Source organism: Gopherus flavomarginatus, chromosome 5 (genome assembly GCF_025201925.1).
Source record: "Gopherus flavomarginatus isolate rGopFla2 chromosome 5, rGopFla2.mat.asm, whole genome shotgun sequence".
NCBI classification, from domain to species: domain Eukaryota; kingdom Metazoa; phylum Chordata; order Testudines; family Testudinidae; genus Gopherus; species Gopherus flavomarginatus.
In genome coordinates, this window is record NC_066621.1 from 131,244,480 (window position 1) to 131,260,358 (window position 15,879).

Consider the following 15,879-nt stretch of genomic DNA (forward strand, 5'->3'; position numbering starts at 1 on the left):
AATGTGCAATGCCTGAGTGCATTTCTTCCACCACCAATCATCTCAAGCATTTCAACACTTATCAAAAAAATGTGGTTCTGATTTCCAGATGGAAGTTTTTTACGGACCCTGGCTACATCTCTTATGGACTTCAGTGAGCTGAGCTCCGTAGCTGCACTGAGCCAACTATTAGAGGTATGTTCACAATAAGGCTGACTGTATTAGGTACTACCAGGTATATCTTTCCGTCCTCCTCTAACATACTAAGAGCTGGATCCTACACTATTAAAGACAATGAGAATTTTTGCATTGACTTACATGGAAGCAGAATCAAGTCATAATATCCTCCACCGTTTTCAGTCAGTCTTACTCTCACTTCTTCTGCCAGCTATTGGGTTCTTCCTTCTTGATGCATCAGACCATTTCATTTCCCTGCACTGTCTCCATTTCTGTTCATGGTTCTTGTCATAGTGCTGTTGCTGCCTGTAAGACCATTTCTCCTCTGTATCTAATGGCAGTTCCTGCTCTGCAATCCTCCTCTGTGGAATCCCTCAAAGTTAAAGTCTAGTCCTCTGCTTGTTCCTTTCTGCTTCTCCTCCCAGCTTAGCTTGTCTCTACCTCAAGTCTCACTTCCTAATATACTTTTCAGCACTAACAGGAACCTGGGGATTGCTTCTTTTTCTTTCAGTAGTAGCCCTGTAAGCAAAGCTTTTGATGATACTTTAGCAGTGCTTACATCTTTTCAGCTCACCCACTAGAGACCAAAACAACTGTAGTCTGATAAACATTTGCACAAGTCTGGGATTCCTTCCAATACAGGAAAATGATAGGTATGTACAAGACAATTTGTCACACATGGTCTGCTGGGAAGTGCTGGTGGCTGGTTCTTATTGGATGTCTTTCAGTTGCCTAAAGCCGATTCTGAAAATATATGCTGCTTTAATCTTTTCCTGACCACTGTCACTGTTGATGATCTGCCTCATACTTTATCAGAGGTAGATGCTGTAGAGAAGCAATGCACTTTAAATTATTTGTGGGAGAAGATGGAAATTGCACTGTTAGTCTGACCTTGGCGATTGTAAGTGTGTTTTAAAATATTGTTTAGATGCTTATTTTCTGATGTTTAATTTATTTTCAAATTCTGCATTTTATTTTCTAGGGTTTAAACAACAAAAAGAACTTGCCAGCAGGGGGTGCAATGCTACGTTGTTTGGAAAACATTGCTACATTTATGGAAGCTTTGCCAATGGATTCTCCTAGTAACCTCTGGACCACTATTAGTAACCATTTTCAGACTTTCTTTACCAAGCTGCCTTGTGTTTTGCCACTTAAGGTATGATGTTGTAATAAAGTTTTTTATTTATAAGGGTAATTTGTAAGTGATCAACCAAAACATCTGACACAAGGGCTGTGCTACTATGGGCTAAGGCATGTGCAAACTATTTGAAAGTTATATACAAACAGAGCATAGTGTGTGATATTTTGTTGTAAATTACCAGACATTTCCAGTAGATCAGGTTGCACTAGAGTGCCTGATCCATCCCTCTGTCTCTACCCTCCATTTAGTAGCCACCATAACTATGGCTGGGGTGAGAATATTTTTCTCCTCCTCACCTTCCACGTCCTCTCTTTGTCAGATTAGGACAATAAATTAGTGATAATCAACATTCTTGGCAATAAAAAGTTCATTCACTGTTACTGCCTTAAGAAGAATTCAATCCCATAGAAAGAAAGCTATATCTAAATAATTCCTTAAAATTAATGAATACATAATAGCCAGCCAGGCAGAGAGGCCTTCAGACAGCAGAAGTTGAACACATCCTGCTTGACTGATCAGGTTATAATCCCATCAGAGGAACCTAATCAGGATATAATTGTAGAGGCCAAGTTCAGCGGCTCTGGGTTCTGCGCTGTGAACACTCCTGGGGCCTGCACAGATGCCTTATTTTCCAGTTAACTAAGTTCCAAAGGCCTCATTCAGAGTCCACTGAAGTCAGTGCAACTCTCTCCATTGACTTCCACTGGTTTTGTATCAGCGTTTAAGGGCCAGATTCTGATACATTTACTTATACTGAATAACAAGTTGCTCCATGAGCGGTCCCATCGAAAAACACCACTCAGGCAGTAAAACACCATTCAATATATCTTTCATTGTTGTAGCCATGTTGGTTCCAAGATTTTAGAGAAACAGGGTGGGTGAGGTAATATCTTGTATTGGACCAATTTCTGTTGGTGAGAGAGGCAAGCTTTCGAGCTACACAGAGCTGAAGAAGAGCAGAGAGAGATACTGGGGCCCAGATCAGCTACAGAAACATAGGACGCTACGCTCCTGTTAATCTGCCAGGAACATGTTCCCATACTAACCAAATTCTGTTGGACTAGAAAAGTTGGGCATTTTCTGTTCTACAGAGGGTAATGGCAGCATCCTTGACAGCAATTTGGAGTGACCACAACAAGCCAAGCCTTCTTGGAGATTTCCTTCTCCGTAGGCTTTACTGCTGGAGAGGACAATGCAGTCTATGATATTTATATTGGCAGCATCCTGTTAAAGATAATTTAGAAGTGATGGTTTTTTGACTTCACCTATTGCATGTTTACATCTGACACCATTTAAAAACAAGAGGTGTGCAGAGGAAGACACTAACTTTTCTCTTTCCACAGTGTTCTTTAGATTCCAGTTTAAGAATAATGATTTGCCTGTTGAAGATACCTACCACTAGTGCCACCCGGGTAAGTTCCAGAAATACACAACTCTTCTGCAACAGAGTTCTCCATCCTTCATTGTATTACAGATTCGTTCCTTATCCCCTCGCTAAGGAAGTATTATATGTGAGCATGAAAATTTGCAGTTTAGTATTCTATAGTGAATGACAGGAGCTTCAGAATCTAGGTTACATGAATGTCTGCATGTGAATGTATAGCTTCCTAAAGGTTTGATGTTTTTCTAAAACAACTGTAATGATAAACTTCCCCAGAGTCTGATCCTGCAGTCTACTTACTAGTGCAATTCCTGTTGAGGTCAGTGGGAGTTTAGTTTTTGTAAGCACTACCAGTAAGCACTGGTATCAAGTAAGCACTGGATTAAAGGTGAAACTCTGTTTTCTATTCCTTTGCTTCTAATTTGTTTTATAAACATGAAAACATATGTCAGAACAACCTTTTGTCTGAAATGGGGTATACCACAGCAACTTATCCTCTGAGTTAAAAATAAAGGTTTTGTTCCATTAAAGCTTTTCAGAACTTGAATGTAATTTATTTTGCTGAATGATTCAGCTATTGATTTCTCTAAAATCATATTTCATTGCAGAGTCTTCTTGAGCCATTTTCAAAATTATTAAGTTTTGTCATTCAGAATGCTGTCTTCACTTTGGCCTACCTGGTAGAACTGTGCGGCTTATGCTACCGAGCCTTCACTAAGGTAACAATGAGCTGATATTTTCCATTAGGGACAACTGAAAACAAGGAAGAAAAATTACTAGTTCCTTAAGTGGGAAATGCATAGGTAAAAGTTGGAATCAGTGTCATGTCTCAGTCATGTCAGCAGTTTTAATAGAGCTTGACTAATCAGTAGTTTGGTTGTTGCAATGCCTATTGATAATATTGACTTTCATTTTTCTAGTACAGGCACAAATAAAGAAAACTTCCTGTAGAGGTTGTGAGTACAGGATCCTCAAGATACACCTTTTATGCCTTTTGAAAATTCATTCCTGTATAGTTAATGTCTGAGATTTGGGCATGATTTAAAAATATGTGAGAACATGTAAATCCCATCAAACATCCCCTAGCATGTGTGTTCAACCACACATCGCTGGCAGTCAAAAAATCAAAATATTTTGAAATTTTCCTATGGTTGGTAGCATGTCTTGACAGTAAAGTTCATAGGGAAGCAGTGTGGACTGATAGTTAGAGCAGAGGACTGGGAGTCAAGAGACCTGGGGTGCATTCCCAACTCTACCCCTGTTTGACCTTGTATGAATCACTCAAGCTTTCTGTGCTTCAGTTACTACACATGTAAAAAAGGAGATGATAGGTGCCCACCTTTGAAAACTCTTTGAGCTACTTGGATGAAAGTCACTCTATATGTACTGTGACAAAGTTCCTCCTCTACCTTGGTGGGTCCTGCTCTTATTGGCAGATTTGCTCACCTCAGTGATCTTCCCCACAGTCTGGATCAATTCCTCCTGTGTCTGATCAGGCGTTGGGAGGTTTAGGGGAAACCTGGGCCTGCCCTCTACTCCGGGTTCCAGCCCAGGGCCCTGTGGATTGCAGCTGTCTATAGTGCCCCCTGTAACAGCTGCATGACAGCTACAACTCCCTGGGCTACTTCCCCATGGCCTCCTCCAAACACTTTCTTTTTCCTCACCGCAGGACCTTCCTCCTGGTGTCTGATAACACTTGTACTCCTTAGTCCTCCAGCAGCACACCCTCTCACTCTCAGCAACTTGCGCCTCTTGCTCCCAGCTCCTCACACGCACTTCCTCTCCTTGGCTTCCCCTCACCTGACTGGAGTGAGCTCCTTTTTAAACCCAGGTGCCCTGATTAGCCTGCCTTGATTGGCTGCAGGTGATCTAATCAGCCTGTCTGCTTTAATTGGTTCTAGCAGGTTCCTGATTACTCTAGTGCAGCCCCTGCTCTGGTCACTCAGGGAACAGAAAACTACTCATCCAGTGACCAGCATATTTGCCCTCTACCAGACTTCTGTACCCCACTGGTCTGGGTCTGTCACAGTACAAATAATAATTAGCCAAATGCATTTTTATATCAGTTATTGACAAGAGGATACGCAGTACACAAACAGCAGAAAACAGACAAAACTTGTAGCAGAATTCCATAAAGTCCGTCAGCTCAGTTGTTAAAGCAATAAACACAAGCCTTATCCAGCCTTAAAGTAGACTATTTCCCAACGTAGTCGTTGTTATCATAACAATAATTAATACCAGGGAGAGCATTTCTTTCATAAGTAACTATATGCTTTACCAATTCAATATTGCACACATACACCAGGGATCACATCACCCTTCATCAGAATACAGCTGCCTGTTGAAAGGGGATGCGGCATCCATAATAAAGGTAACATCAATGCCACTCAGCAGTTTAATGACAAGAAAATAATTAAATCATTTTATCAGCTGAAGTGACGGGGGAACTTCAGATAGATGGAATTTGTCAGACACCCAGGTAAACTCTTGCAAAAAGTTGCTATCTCTAGTAACAAGTGGACAGTACCTTGGTTTTATGTGTCATGGAAAAGATAGGATCTCTTCCTTTGTAAAACCTATATCTGGGAAATCCTGTCCAGCCATTAGAAATAATTACTCCAAGGGCTGTAAATGACAGATGGATGGGTCATGTGGAGTAGAGTCAGGAGTGTTGAATTGGTTCCCAGATCTGCCATAGACTTCTTAGTCAAGTCACTTAAAATCTCTGTGCCTCGCTATGACGGGGTGCGACTTACCACTGCGTTGCCTCCTGCCGGCTGACATGCGTTTAGCTCTGCTGGCCAGTGCAGCCTATTCTGGTGGTGTCTCGCCGCCGTCATGTCTGCTCCAGGACCCATGTCACTCCCAGAACCACAGCGTCCTCTTCATGAAACAACCCCCTGACCGTGCCACACTCTCTGTGCTCCCCCGCCTTCTGGGGGAACGTACCGCAGTCTGACGGTCCAGCCACTTCCTCAGTGATGTGCGGGGGTGAGAGGGAGACCAGGACCGCTCACTACCCCACATCTCAGCCCAGAGACCCTGTAGATGGCAGCCACGCTCTGCATCCCGTCCAACCTCTCAGCCTACTTCCTGGGACCACTTTCCCGCAGCCCCAGCACCATCTCCGCCCTTATATCAGGGCCTCAGCATGTCAGCAGTCAGCCCAGCGCTGGCTCTCACTCCCCTGGTCCTGCCCAGCACTGCTCTGTCCAAAGTGCTAGCTTTTCTCCTCCTGCAAGGTAGGAGCCTCAAGTTCCAGGAAGCAACTGAACCTGCCCTTCCCAGCAGCTATTCTTATATGGACATCTCCTCTTGGCTGCCTTTCACACAGATTCCCTATGACTCCTTTAACCCTTTTATAGGCCAGTATGGGCTGGACGCCCCATCACTCTCGCTTTTCTAGTCTTTACAATGGAGACAATGATGCTTCCCTACCACACGGAGGTGATCCGAGGCTGAATTCAGATACTGTTAATCTATAGATAGTTTCTCATTTTAAGAAATGGCAGGAATTTATGCTATCTGAAAATATTTATCTGAAAATAATACTTGGCACTGTCAATATAGCACACCTGAATCATTTTGTGTTTGAGCTGTGATAAAAGAATTTATCCAGAGCTACTAAAGCAAATCTTGGAATGTATGAAATAGCCAGGTCCCCTCACATATACCCTATTGCTACCTCAACTTCAGTTATTTCAATAAAGTTCTCTTTCTGGTGTGGATCTTGGTTAGCATTTTTCCCTTACGTTTCTCAGTCACATATTCTAAGAATATATTGACTTATTTCATTACAAACAGGAAGCTTGGATTATATCTCTTGGTGAAAATTCCTGCTTGAATTTGTTAATGCAAACTATTGACCCAGAATGGGATAGTTAGCAAATGTTTCTCTGCAATTTATACCCAGAAAATGCTTCGTTTAATAGAACTTCACACTACATTATCCTTGTGATTGCTGAATCTTTACTATATGTTTTTATAGAATTAGCAAATTTATGACTGCCCTTAGGAGAAACTTACCAGTTCAGCCCTCTGTGTTTCTTATATTAGAAATCTCTGTATCTAAAGGACTAATTTATCTGACAGAATACCATGCAGGACTGCATGCTGAACAGAATACAATTTGTGAATCCATAAACTACTCAGATTCACTTGTCCATGTCACAACTTAGTTTTGTCTGTTGGAACCAACCATAGCAACAATAGCTTACTCAATCTATGTGTATGCTTTGGGGTATACAGTGTTATTGTAGCTGTATTGGTCCAGTTTGGCCGATGTACATAGCAGAGGGGCATTGCTGGCATATGATGGTGTATATTACATTGGTGGATGTGCAGGTGAATGAACCAGTGATGGTGTGGCTGGTGTAGATATGTGGGCAGAGTTGGCATCGAGGTTTGTTGCATGGATTGGTTCCTGAGCTAGAGTTATTATGGTGCGGTGTGCAGTTACCGGTGAGAATATGTTTCAGGTTGGCAGGTTGTCTGTGGGCAAGGACTGGCCTGCCACCCAAGGCCTGTGAAAGTGTGGGATCATTGTCCAGGATGGGCTGTCCACACATACCGCTGGCAGGGTTTATATAAGGCTTGCTAAGGAGCCTTTCCGTATATAGGCCCACTGCATTTTGTTGAGGGAGTGAGCTTCCATAGATCAAAGTTGAAACAGGCTGAATTCCAATCTCATTTATACCAGTTTTACACTTATGTAACAGCATTGAGCCTTATTCTCTTTTACATGATGGCCCCTTCACTCCACTTGGCAATGTGTATGTTATTTGTGTAATGTATACCAACAGAGTCGTGTAAAGGGCCTTAGTGAGAAAGAGAATCTGGCCCATGGACTTCAGTGGAGTGACTCCAGACGTAAACTGGAGTAAATGAAAGCAGAATCAGGCCCATTTAGTTTTTAATTCAGATAGCTAAGAACTTTAGCTCTTTAGAGTATCAGTAAATCAGCCGGCATACATTTATTTTGCACTGCTATGCTCACTTTCTAATATTGGGTATGGGCAGAGGAATTTATTTCAGAAATATACTTTCAAATGATGGAAGTTCTCCAGAGTTTATTTGCCTTGTTTGTGTACCTATGCCTGCTTGGTGTGGTGTGGTGTGGTGTGGTGCCTCCTCTAGTGGTACCTAGCCCATCTAAAGATCGATGAGTCTGCTGCAGCCTTGGCTAAGAGCCATGTGGCTTTTAGCTCATGCAGTAGAGGCTCATACACTAAGTGTCAGAGGTACCAGGTTCAATCCCGACAACCAAGGTCTGTTGGTGTTACATTTGCACATCATCCACAGATCTCAAAGTGCTTTATAAACATGGAGGACTAGAGCATGAGATAAAAGTCTGCACTGAGTAAAGGGTAGCGCTTTGTTATATTGTCCTTAGAATAGTTTGGCAGGGAGACTGTGATTCACAGAGACTGTGGTTCCCCCACTGCTCCAGGGAGGGAGTAAACTTTACCAGGTCTATATCCAGAGAAGCATACACTGCCTGAAGTGTCTTTGAGAAGCAAGATGGGTGACATCTTTTATTGGACCGACTTCTGTTGGTGAAAGAGAGAAGCTTTCAAGCCACACAGAACACTTCTTCAGGTCTGGGAAAGGTACTCTGCGTGTCACAGCTAAATACAAGATTGAACAGAGAGTTTAGCATAAGTGGTTAGCACGTATTCTGAGGGACAATTTAATGTGAAGTGGCCCATAAATACCGCTGCAGTCATAGGACAAAAAGGGGGGATAGTGGTCTACAGTTTGTTGTAATAAGCCATAAATCCAGTGTCTCTATTCAGTCCATGATTGTTAGTGTCTAGCAAAGTACTCTGTCTGTCTTTTTATTGTAGAGTTTTATGCTGCTGCTCATTACTTGGGAGGGTGGTGAAGCACTGGAATGGGTTACCTAAGAAGGTGGTGGAATCTCCATCCTTAGAGGTTTTTAAGGCCTGGCTTGACAAAGCCCTGTCTGGGATGATTTAGTTGGGGTTGGCCCAGCTTTGGGCAGGGGGTTGGACTAGATGACCTCCTGAGTTCCCTTCCAACCCTGATATTCTGTGATTCTATGATAACCTGTAGTATCTGAATGCCTAACACATAAAATCCGTAGCAGTAGCAAATCCCCTAGTCCAGTTTATGGAGTCTCTTGTTCTGCTCCCTTTTCAGGGTAAAAACTCTGGGGTATTTTTTGTTTGTTGATGATAGTTGATTTGTTTTCTACAGTTTTTCTTTCCTTTCCTTTTCTTTTTAAATTGTTTTTATTAGTGATAATGGTTTGGGGGTGGGGCCACTTTTGCAAAGACTAAGGTAACAATGCATAGAGCTGGTCAGAACATTTTCAGTGAAATTTTCATATGATCGAAATATGCTGTTTTGTCAAAGCCAAAATGTTTCGGCTTCAACAAGAAAGTTTTTTGGGGTTAAGAGAAAAGGGCTGTTGTGCTCTGTAGCCTGATGGTTAGGGCACTGGTGTGGGAAGCTTCCTGAATCAGAGTGCTCTGGGATGATAAACTCTCCTTTGAATCAGGCAGAGCAGGGAGGTGAACGCGGGTCTCCTGTATCCCAGGCCAGCGCCCTACCCACCAGGACAGACAAACACCTTAGACATTTTGGCACCTCTTCCCGAATAAAAAACAGACATTTTGGTACAATGGCATTGTTCACTGACACGTTCAAAAGGTTTTGGATTTTGTTCCAATAAGAATGAAAACAGATTTTGAAACCTTGAAAGTTGCTGTGCAATGGAGTTGTCATCCACTGGCCAGCTCTACTGTGGTGAGTGTCATTCTTGCTATACTTGGAAAGGCTTGTTCGAAGAGGAAGAGCTATGCAGCCTGCAGTGTTGGGGGGGGCGGGGCAGAGCCAAGACTTTTCCCAGTCCCCAACTCGTTCAGCCGTTTTCCCTCTCAGTTGCACTTACTACCTTGCGTGGCTGCTGGTTAATGAAACCTCACAAGACTTATGTGTGGTAGAGGCAAGTATTAATTTTACCCATTTACAGATGCCATACAGAGATTAAAGCCCTGACTCAGTGAACACTTATGCACGTGCTAAATTTAACTAACATGAGCAGTCCTATGGACTTCAGTGGGGTTACTCTTGTACATAAATTAATCATTTGTGTAAGGGCTAGTCTACACTACTGTGCTATATCGGCACAAGTGCATCAGTGCAGCTGTGCCACTGTGGCGCGTCTGATGAAGATGCACTAGGCTGATGAGAGAGCACTCTCATATCTGCATAATTAGTACACCTCAATGAGGGGTGAAAGCCATGTCAATGAGAGAGTGTCTCTCACTGACAAAGCGCTGATGTGGACGGTGCTTAGGTCAATGTAACTTTTGTCGTTCAGAAGGGGTGGTTTTTTCACGCTCCTGCATGATGTAAATTTCATTGATTTGATTGGTAGTGTAGATAAGCCCCAAATGTTCGTAGGATCAAGGATTCAGTGACATCAAGGACTGGTGAATCAGCGGTGGAGCTAGGGATAGGACTCCCTCATTCAAATTGCACAGTAGTGATCAAACCCCTTGAATTGCTAGTTTCAATAACAATTTACAAATTGGTTCCACATATCCTATCTCTTAAAGTCAGAAAATATCAGATTGAGATTTGTAATATCTTCGGCTAATCTCATCATCTGTCCCATCTCCAGAACTTGTGTTCTTGGCCTACATCATCTAATCTCCATCTCCTAATCTTCCCTCATGTGCTTTAAAATGAGTTTCTGTTGCACTAGCTGTAGCTAAGAGGGTTTTACTGTGGAAGTGGAAAAGTACTGCTTGGCTGATTAAGTCAGTATAGATGTCTGAGCTGGTTTAACAGAGACACTCATTTTGTGCAGAAAACAACAGAAGAATTCATGATCAAATTTGCAGGTTTTATGATAGGCTTAGTGAAAGACTTATGCTACATGAGTCTAGTGCTAATTTTGTTCTGATTCAGACCTAGCCATTGACGTCCATATTCTTTTTTACTTTATAAGGTAGATTTAACCATGTAACTTTATATGTGCATAGATATATCATTTAATCTATCTATACTTTACATATAAAATATACAAACACTCATACAGGGCCTGAGGCAAAATCCACTGAAGACAATAGTAGTATTTCCATTGACTTCAGTGGCCTTGGATCTGGTCCATAGTATTAAAGAAATGAATGATGCGTTATTTGAATGCTTTCTGGGATTCAAGGCCAAAGGTATGCACCTCCATCTTTCTTTTCTCTTAACTCATTTTTTTTAAAGTTCTCAATTAAAAACAAATGAAAAACAAATTGAGGCTATGGGGAGCGTTGTGGTGCAATATTTGGTATCAATGCATTTTAGGTGAATTTCTAGACACCTTCACTTATTTTATTTTTTCCTTCTGTTTAGGAAAGGGATAAGTTCTACTTGTCCCGCAGCGTCATCTTAGAATTACTGCAGGCCCTGAAGTTAAAGTCACCCTTACCAGATACGAACCTGCTGCTGTTGGTACAGGTACAGTAGATATGCCTTTAAAACTATTTAATGCTATTCACATATTGGGAGTGCTCAGACCTCAGTTCAGCAAAGCACAGAAGTAGTGATTCAGTCCTTCACCATTCCAAATAAAAGCTAAGTATGTGACGTTAAGCATGTGCTTGTCCGAATCAGGTCCTTCAGAACTAAGGATGACATCTGAAAACGTGGATGCCTAAATTAGGACACCTAAATTGATATTTATGCACCTAAACAAGTGGCCTGATTGTCAAAGGTGGTGTTGACCCACAGCACTTTTGCTAATGCGCTGGCCTGCACATCCCATCTCAAAGGAATCTCAGTCTGCAGGGTTCATATCATAGCTCCACAGCTGGCCAGGTGATAGACTGTGATTAGCAAGGCATACTAATGAGCGAAGATTCAATTTTTTCCTGCTTAGAGGAGCAGCAAAGTTGTCTCCGCAGCATGTCTGTCCAGTCCATTAAGGATCCTGCCCTAGTTGAAAGCATTCTTCTAACTTTGTAATGTAGACCAAGCCTAGGAACCATTTCTTCTCCTTGCTATTCTGCTGGCTCAAGACAGGATTTAGGCTGGGATTTTCAAAGGGATCTAAGGGAATTAGGCACTCAAATATCATTGAAAGTCCATGGGGGTTGGGTGCCTAACTCCCAGAGACTCCTTTGAAAACTCCAACTTTAATCAAAGAACTCTTCATCTATCCTAGCTACCTATGTGACTGAATTAGAGGTGAGCCTGAGTTGTGCAATGCAGACTTGGATCCAGACTTCTTTCAGGTTCAAGAGTGTGAGAAAGATCCAGTGTCCTACTTCGGATCCCACTTGAACTGAAAATGAATTTTAAGGACTCCTGTGGAAGCAAACTGAAAAAACAAGCCATCCAGCAAATACCATCTACTGAAGACCAGCAGTTTTGAACACAACCAGCTGGCAGTAGCTGTCCTCTGCTGTACAATGGACTGGCCAATGTTTGCATTAAATAGCTTTAAAATGACAAGGAGTCAGGATTGAAGTGACACAAATGGCCCAAAGCAGGATTTTGTGCTCTGTAGATGCCCTCTTTGGGTCATTCACAATGTCCTGCTCATCACAATGTTTCCCCTTTTATCTGGCCAATGGCGCACAGCGCATATATTACCTCTCCTGAGTCACACTGGAGTATTAGTTGTAGAAAATAAACAGTTGCTTATTGACAGAACAGTAAAATCAACAGCTTAAATTACAGAGCCATTAGAAACAACTCTGAAAACAACCATATACAACTAAAATAACAGCAGTATTGAAAAAACAGAGGTTTCTTTTTGTGTGAGGAAAAGTGATTTTATCCACTTTAATTAAAAATCAGAAATGTGCTTTTTAAACAGGGACTTCAGGTAATGTCAGCCAAAAACACAAAGTAATTCAAAAGGAGGAGACTGGATGGCTCAGAGAATTGTTAGTGTTCTTCAAAACACTGATCCAAATCCAGCCCGGAGTGGTAGTGACCAGAGTTACGATCTGATTGCTATTCAGTGCTTAGGACAGGCAAATTTTTTGGCCTGAGGGCCGCATCAGGTTTCAGAAATTGTATGGAGGGCTGGTTAGGGGAGGCTGTGCCTCCCTAAAAAGCCTCTGCCCCCTGCTTCTCGCCCCCTGATGCCTCCCCCCGCTCCCTGTCCCTTGACTGCCCCTGGAGCCACCATCTCTGACTGCTCCCCACTGCCCCATCCAACCTGTCCTCTCATTCCTGACTGTCCCCACCAGGACCCCTGCCCCATCCAACCACCCTTTCTCCCTGACCGCCCCCTGAACCCCTGCCCCTGACTGTCCCCCGCCACCCTATCCAACCCACCTCTCCTTCCTGACTGCCCCCGGCACCCCTGCACCCATTCAAACCCCCTGTTCCTTGCCCTTTGACCACCCCAACCCCTATCCACACCCCTGACCACCACCGCGAACTCCCCTGCCGTCTGTCCAACCCCACCTGCTCCCTACCGCCTTAACGTGCTGCCTGGAGCACCAGTGGTTGGCGGCGCTACAGCCACGCCATCCGGCTGGAGCCAGCCATGCCACCACGCAGCACAGAGCACTGGATCAGGCCGGGCTCTGCAGCTGTGCTGCCCAGAGCATTGTGCTGGTGGGGCGGGGCAGCATGCTGATGCTGTGGGGGAGAGGGAACAGCAGGGGAGGGCTGGGGGCGAGCCTCCTGGAGCAGGAGCTCAGGGGCTGGGCAGGAGGGTCCTGTGGGCCGGATGTGGTCCACAGGCCGTAGTTTGCCCATCTCTGGCTTAGGACCTGCTCCACTGAGGTTCTGCTGCAGCTGTCCTGTTGTAAGATCTCCTGGGTAGCCGCTCTGTGCTGACGGGAGAGAGGTCTCCATAGGCATAATTAAACTACACCCAATGAGCAGCGGTGCCTATGTTGGCGGGAGATGCTCCCCCGCCGATATGGCACAGTCCATACTGGCACTTTTGTTGGTGAAACTTATGTTGGGCAGGAGGGTGTTTTTTCACACCCCTGGCTGACACACGTTTTACCGATAAAAGTGCCAATGTAGACATAGCCTGACTGCCACTGCATCGCAGGCTAAGCAATTCCAACTTTTCCACATTACTGTATCTATGCACTTCAGTCCTGGGGCTACCTTGACCGGTGACAAGATAGTTTCATCTCCATAGCCGATTCAAGCTGGAGTTCCTCTGTTGAGACTGCCGGAAAGGGTGTCAATTAATAACCGTTTTGGTGGTTTAATGATGTCATGACTTGTCCGCTAGGAACTGGACAGCCTATCTTGTGTAAGGTGCAACCACCTATTCAAGTGCCTGATCCAGGTAGGGTCTGAGTGCTTTCTAAGGGCTGGGAAGAGGACCCAAAGCTGCTGACTCAGTCCCATGATCCAGCTGCTAAACAAAACTCCCTCTCGTCTACCTGTAAATATAGAACTACAATTGCTGCCAACCCAGCACTTTCTCCATACACTAAATTCACAGGAACACCCTTGAAAGTAATCTGCTAGTAACATCACATTTATTAATTTTTAATAAATGTAATTAAAATTTTAGATTTACTTCAATATCCTTGAAATGAGGAGATGTCTCATTTCACCACTTCAGTGCAGAGAAGTCTGTAGAAAATTCATATTAATTGTATTATCTTATGTTAATCAAACCTGTGGCAGGGGTAGCATGAAATGAACACAAAGACAGTTTTCATTTTCACAAAGGTTCCTGCAGACTCCCCCCCCCCGCCACCTATTAACATGTATATACACCGCTCCATGTGTGATGCATAGAGTACACTGGGATTCACTCTAGATGATCGAGATAACGTGGGGGCTTGGAACACTTTATTTTAATGATAGAGCAAGCGTGGGCTGAATAACAAAGGAATTACTGGAATGTACATTCAACACCCACATTAATTTCAGATTACTCACTGCCATCAGCATTACTGATGACATACATACTAAATGTGATGAGAATCATTTTTTCACACTTTACTAGGAGAGTGATAACACTTTGGCCAAATTATGCCTGGCTGGGGCACAGGTGTCCTGAGTAGGTTGGAAGAGGTACGGGGAGTCTCTTCCTCCAAGCAGCCCTTGCAAGGGAAAGCTATAATGCGTCTGCTTGTCCTCTCCAGCAGTATGCAAAATAAACACCATTTTAAAAAGCAAATACACACTTCACCTTGCTGATTTAATTGACAAGTAGAGCTTAGTTTGAATGATTCCTTACAGCACTTTGTAAAGGGTGTTCAGCCTAGTACTGTTGTCCAGCTGCTGTGTGCTGCATAGGGATAGACACCACCAACCCCACGCTACAATGCTCCCTTTGGCTTGTGCAGCTCTGCCAGCTCCCCCTGCACTCAGGGCAGGGCTGACATTCACCCCTACTGTGGGGCACTTTTAACTTGTCTGTCACACGGAGCACCCCCTCATGGCCATGTGTGCAATGCCTTGCTCTTGTTTTCCCCTTCAGGGCTCCTTAAACAATAGTCGCACAATCTTGCTCAATCGCAGCACTACCTGGGGTCTGATTTTTTTTTTTAATAAACTAACAAAGTTCCCAGAAAGAAACATTTTAAAATGTTCCCCTCCTCCCTGACATACTGTCCCTTCCTTGGGGACCATTGCAGGAGGCTCTCTCTCCCTGCAGCTTCACTCTGCAGTCCCCATCTAGCTCTGCTTTTCCTTTGAGCTTTCTTTACTCTCACACACAGGCTTTATCTGCCTAACTCCCCCCACCAGTCTCCTAAGTTTCCCCAGGTAACTAGCACCTGCCTCTGGCAGTCTCAGCTACTCTGTCATCTACACCCCTTTCCCCTATCCCCTTCTTCTGTTTTATGGTGAAGCAGACTCACTTGCTGAATCTAAGACTGCCAAACATTGGACACCATAAATAATTCAAGAATTAAAGTCTTTCATCTTTCCCCTATTCTTAAAGAATTGCAATGCTGCTTTTTTTACCAGGGCCCCATTTTCCTGATGCTCTTACTAAGCATTACAGTGAAAATTTTAAGGCCTCTAAATTTTTCATATAAATACCTCCTTTTGATGGTAAACTCTTGGTGTTCCCAAAGGAGATGATCAGCTGTTTCCTGGACCTTGCATCTTTGTTTGTTTGTTAGAAACAAATGACTGTTTAAGCCACAATGGCCAGTTAAAATTATAAATGGCACCACTTTACTCTTTCTCTCAAGGCCTTGGAATAGATCAGCATTTTTGACTCTTGGGTGTATTT

General features: G+C 43.5%; 1 protein-coding gene across 7 annotated transcripts in view; it reads left to right on the forward strand.

Moving 5' to 3' along the window:
• Positions 1–15,879, forward strand: part of UNC79 (unc-79 homolog, NALCN channel complex subunit) — a 151,714-nt gene that overhangs the window by 106,109 nt on the left and 29,726 nt on the right. For all 7 annotated transcript variants that reach the window (XM_050953167.1, XM_050953166.1, XM_050953161.1 and 4 more), the window contains 5 exons: positions 89–174; positions 1,139–1,312; positions 2,641–2,709; positions 3,287–3,397; positions 11,055–11,159. In XM_050953167.1, coding sequence (XP_050809124.1) covers positions 89–174; positions 1,139–1,312; positions 2,641–2,709; positions 3,287–3,397; positions 11,055–11,159 — 545 coding nt within the window. The remainder of the gene's footprint in view (positions 1–88; positions 175–1,138; positions 1,313–2,640; positions 2,710–3,286; positions 3,398–11,054; positions 11,160–15,879) is intronic.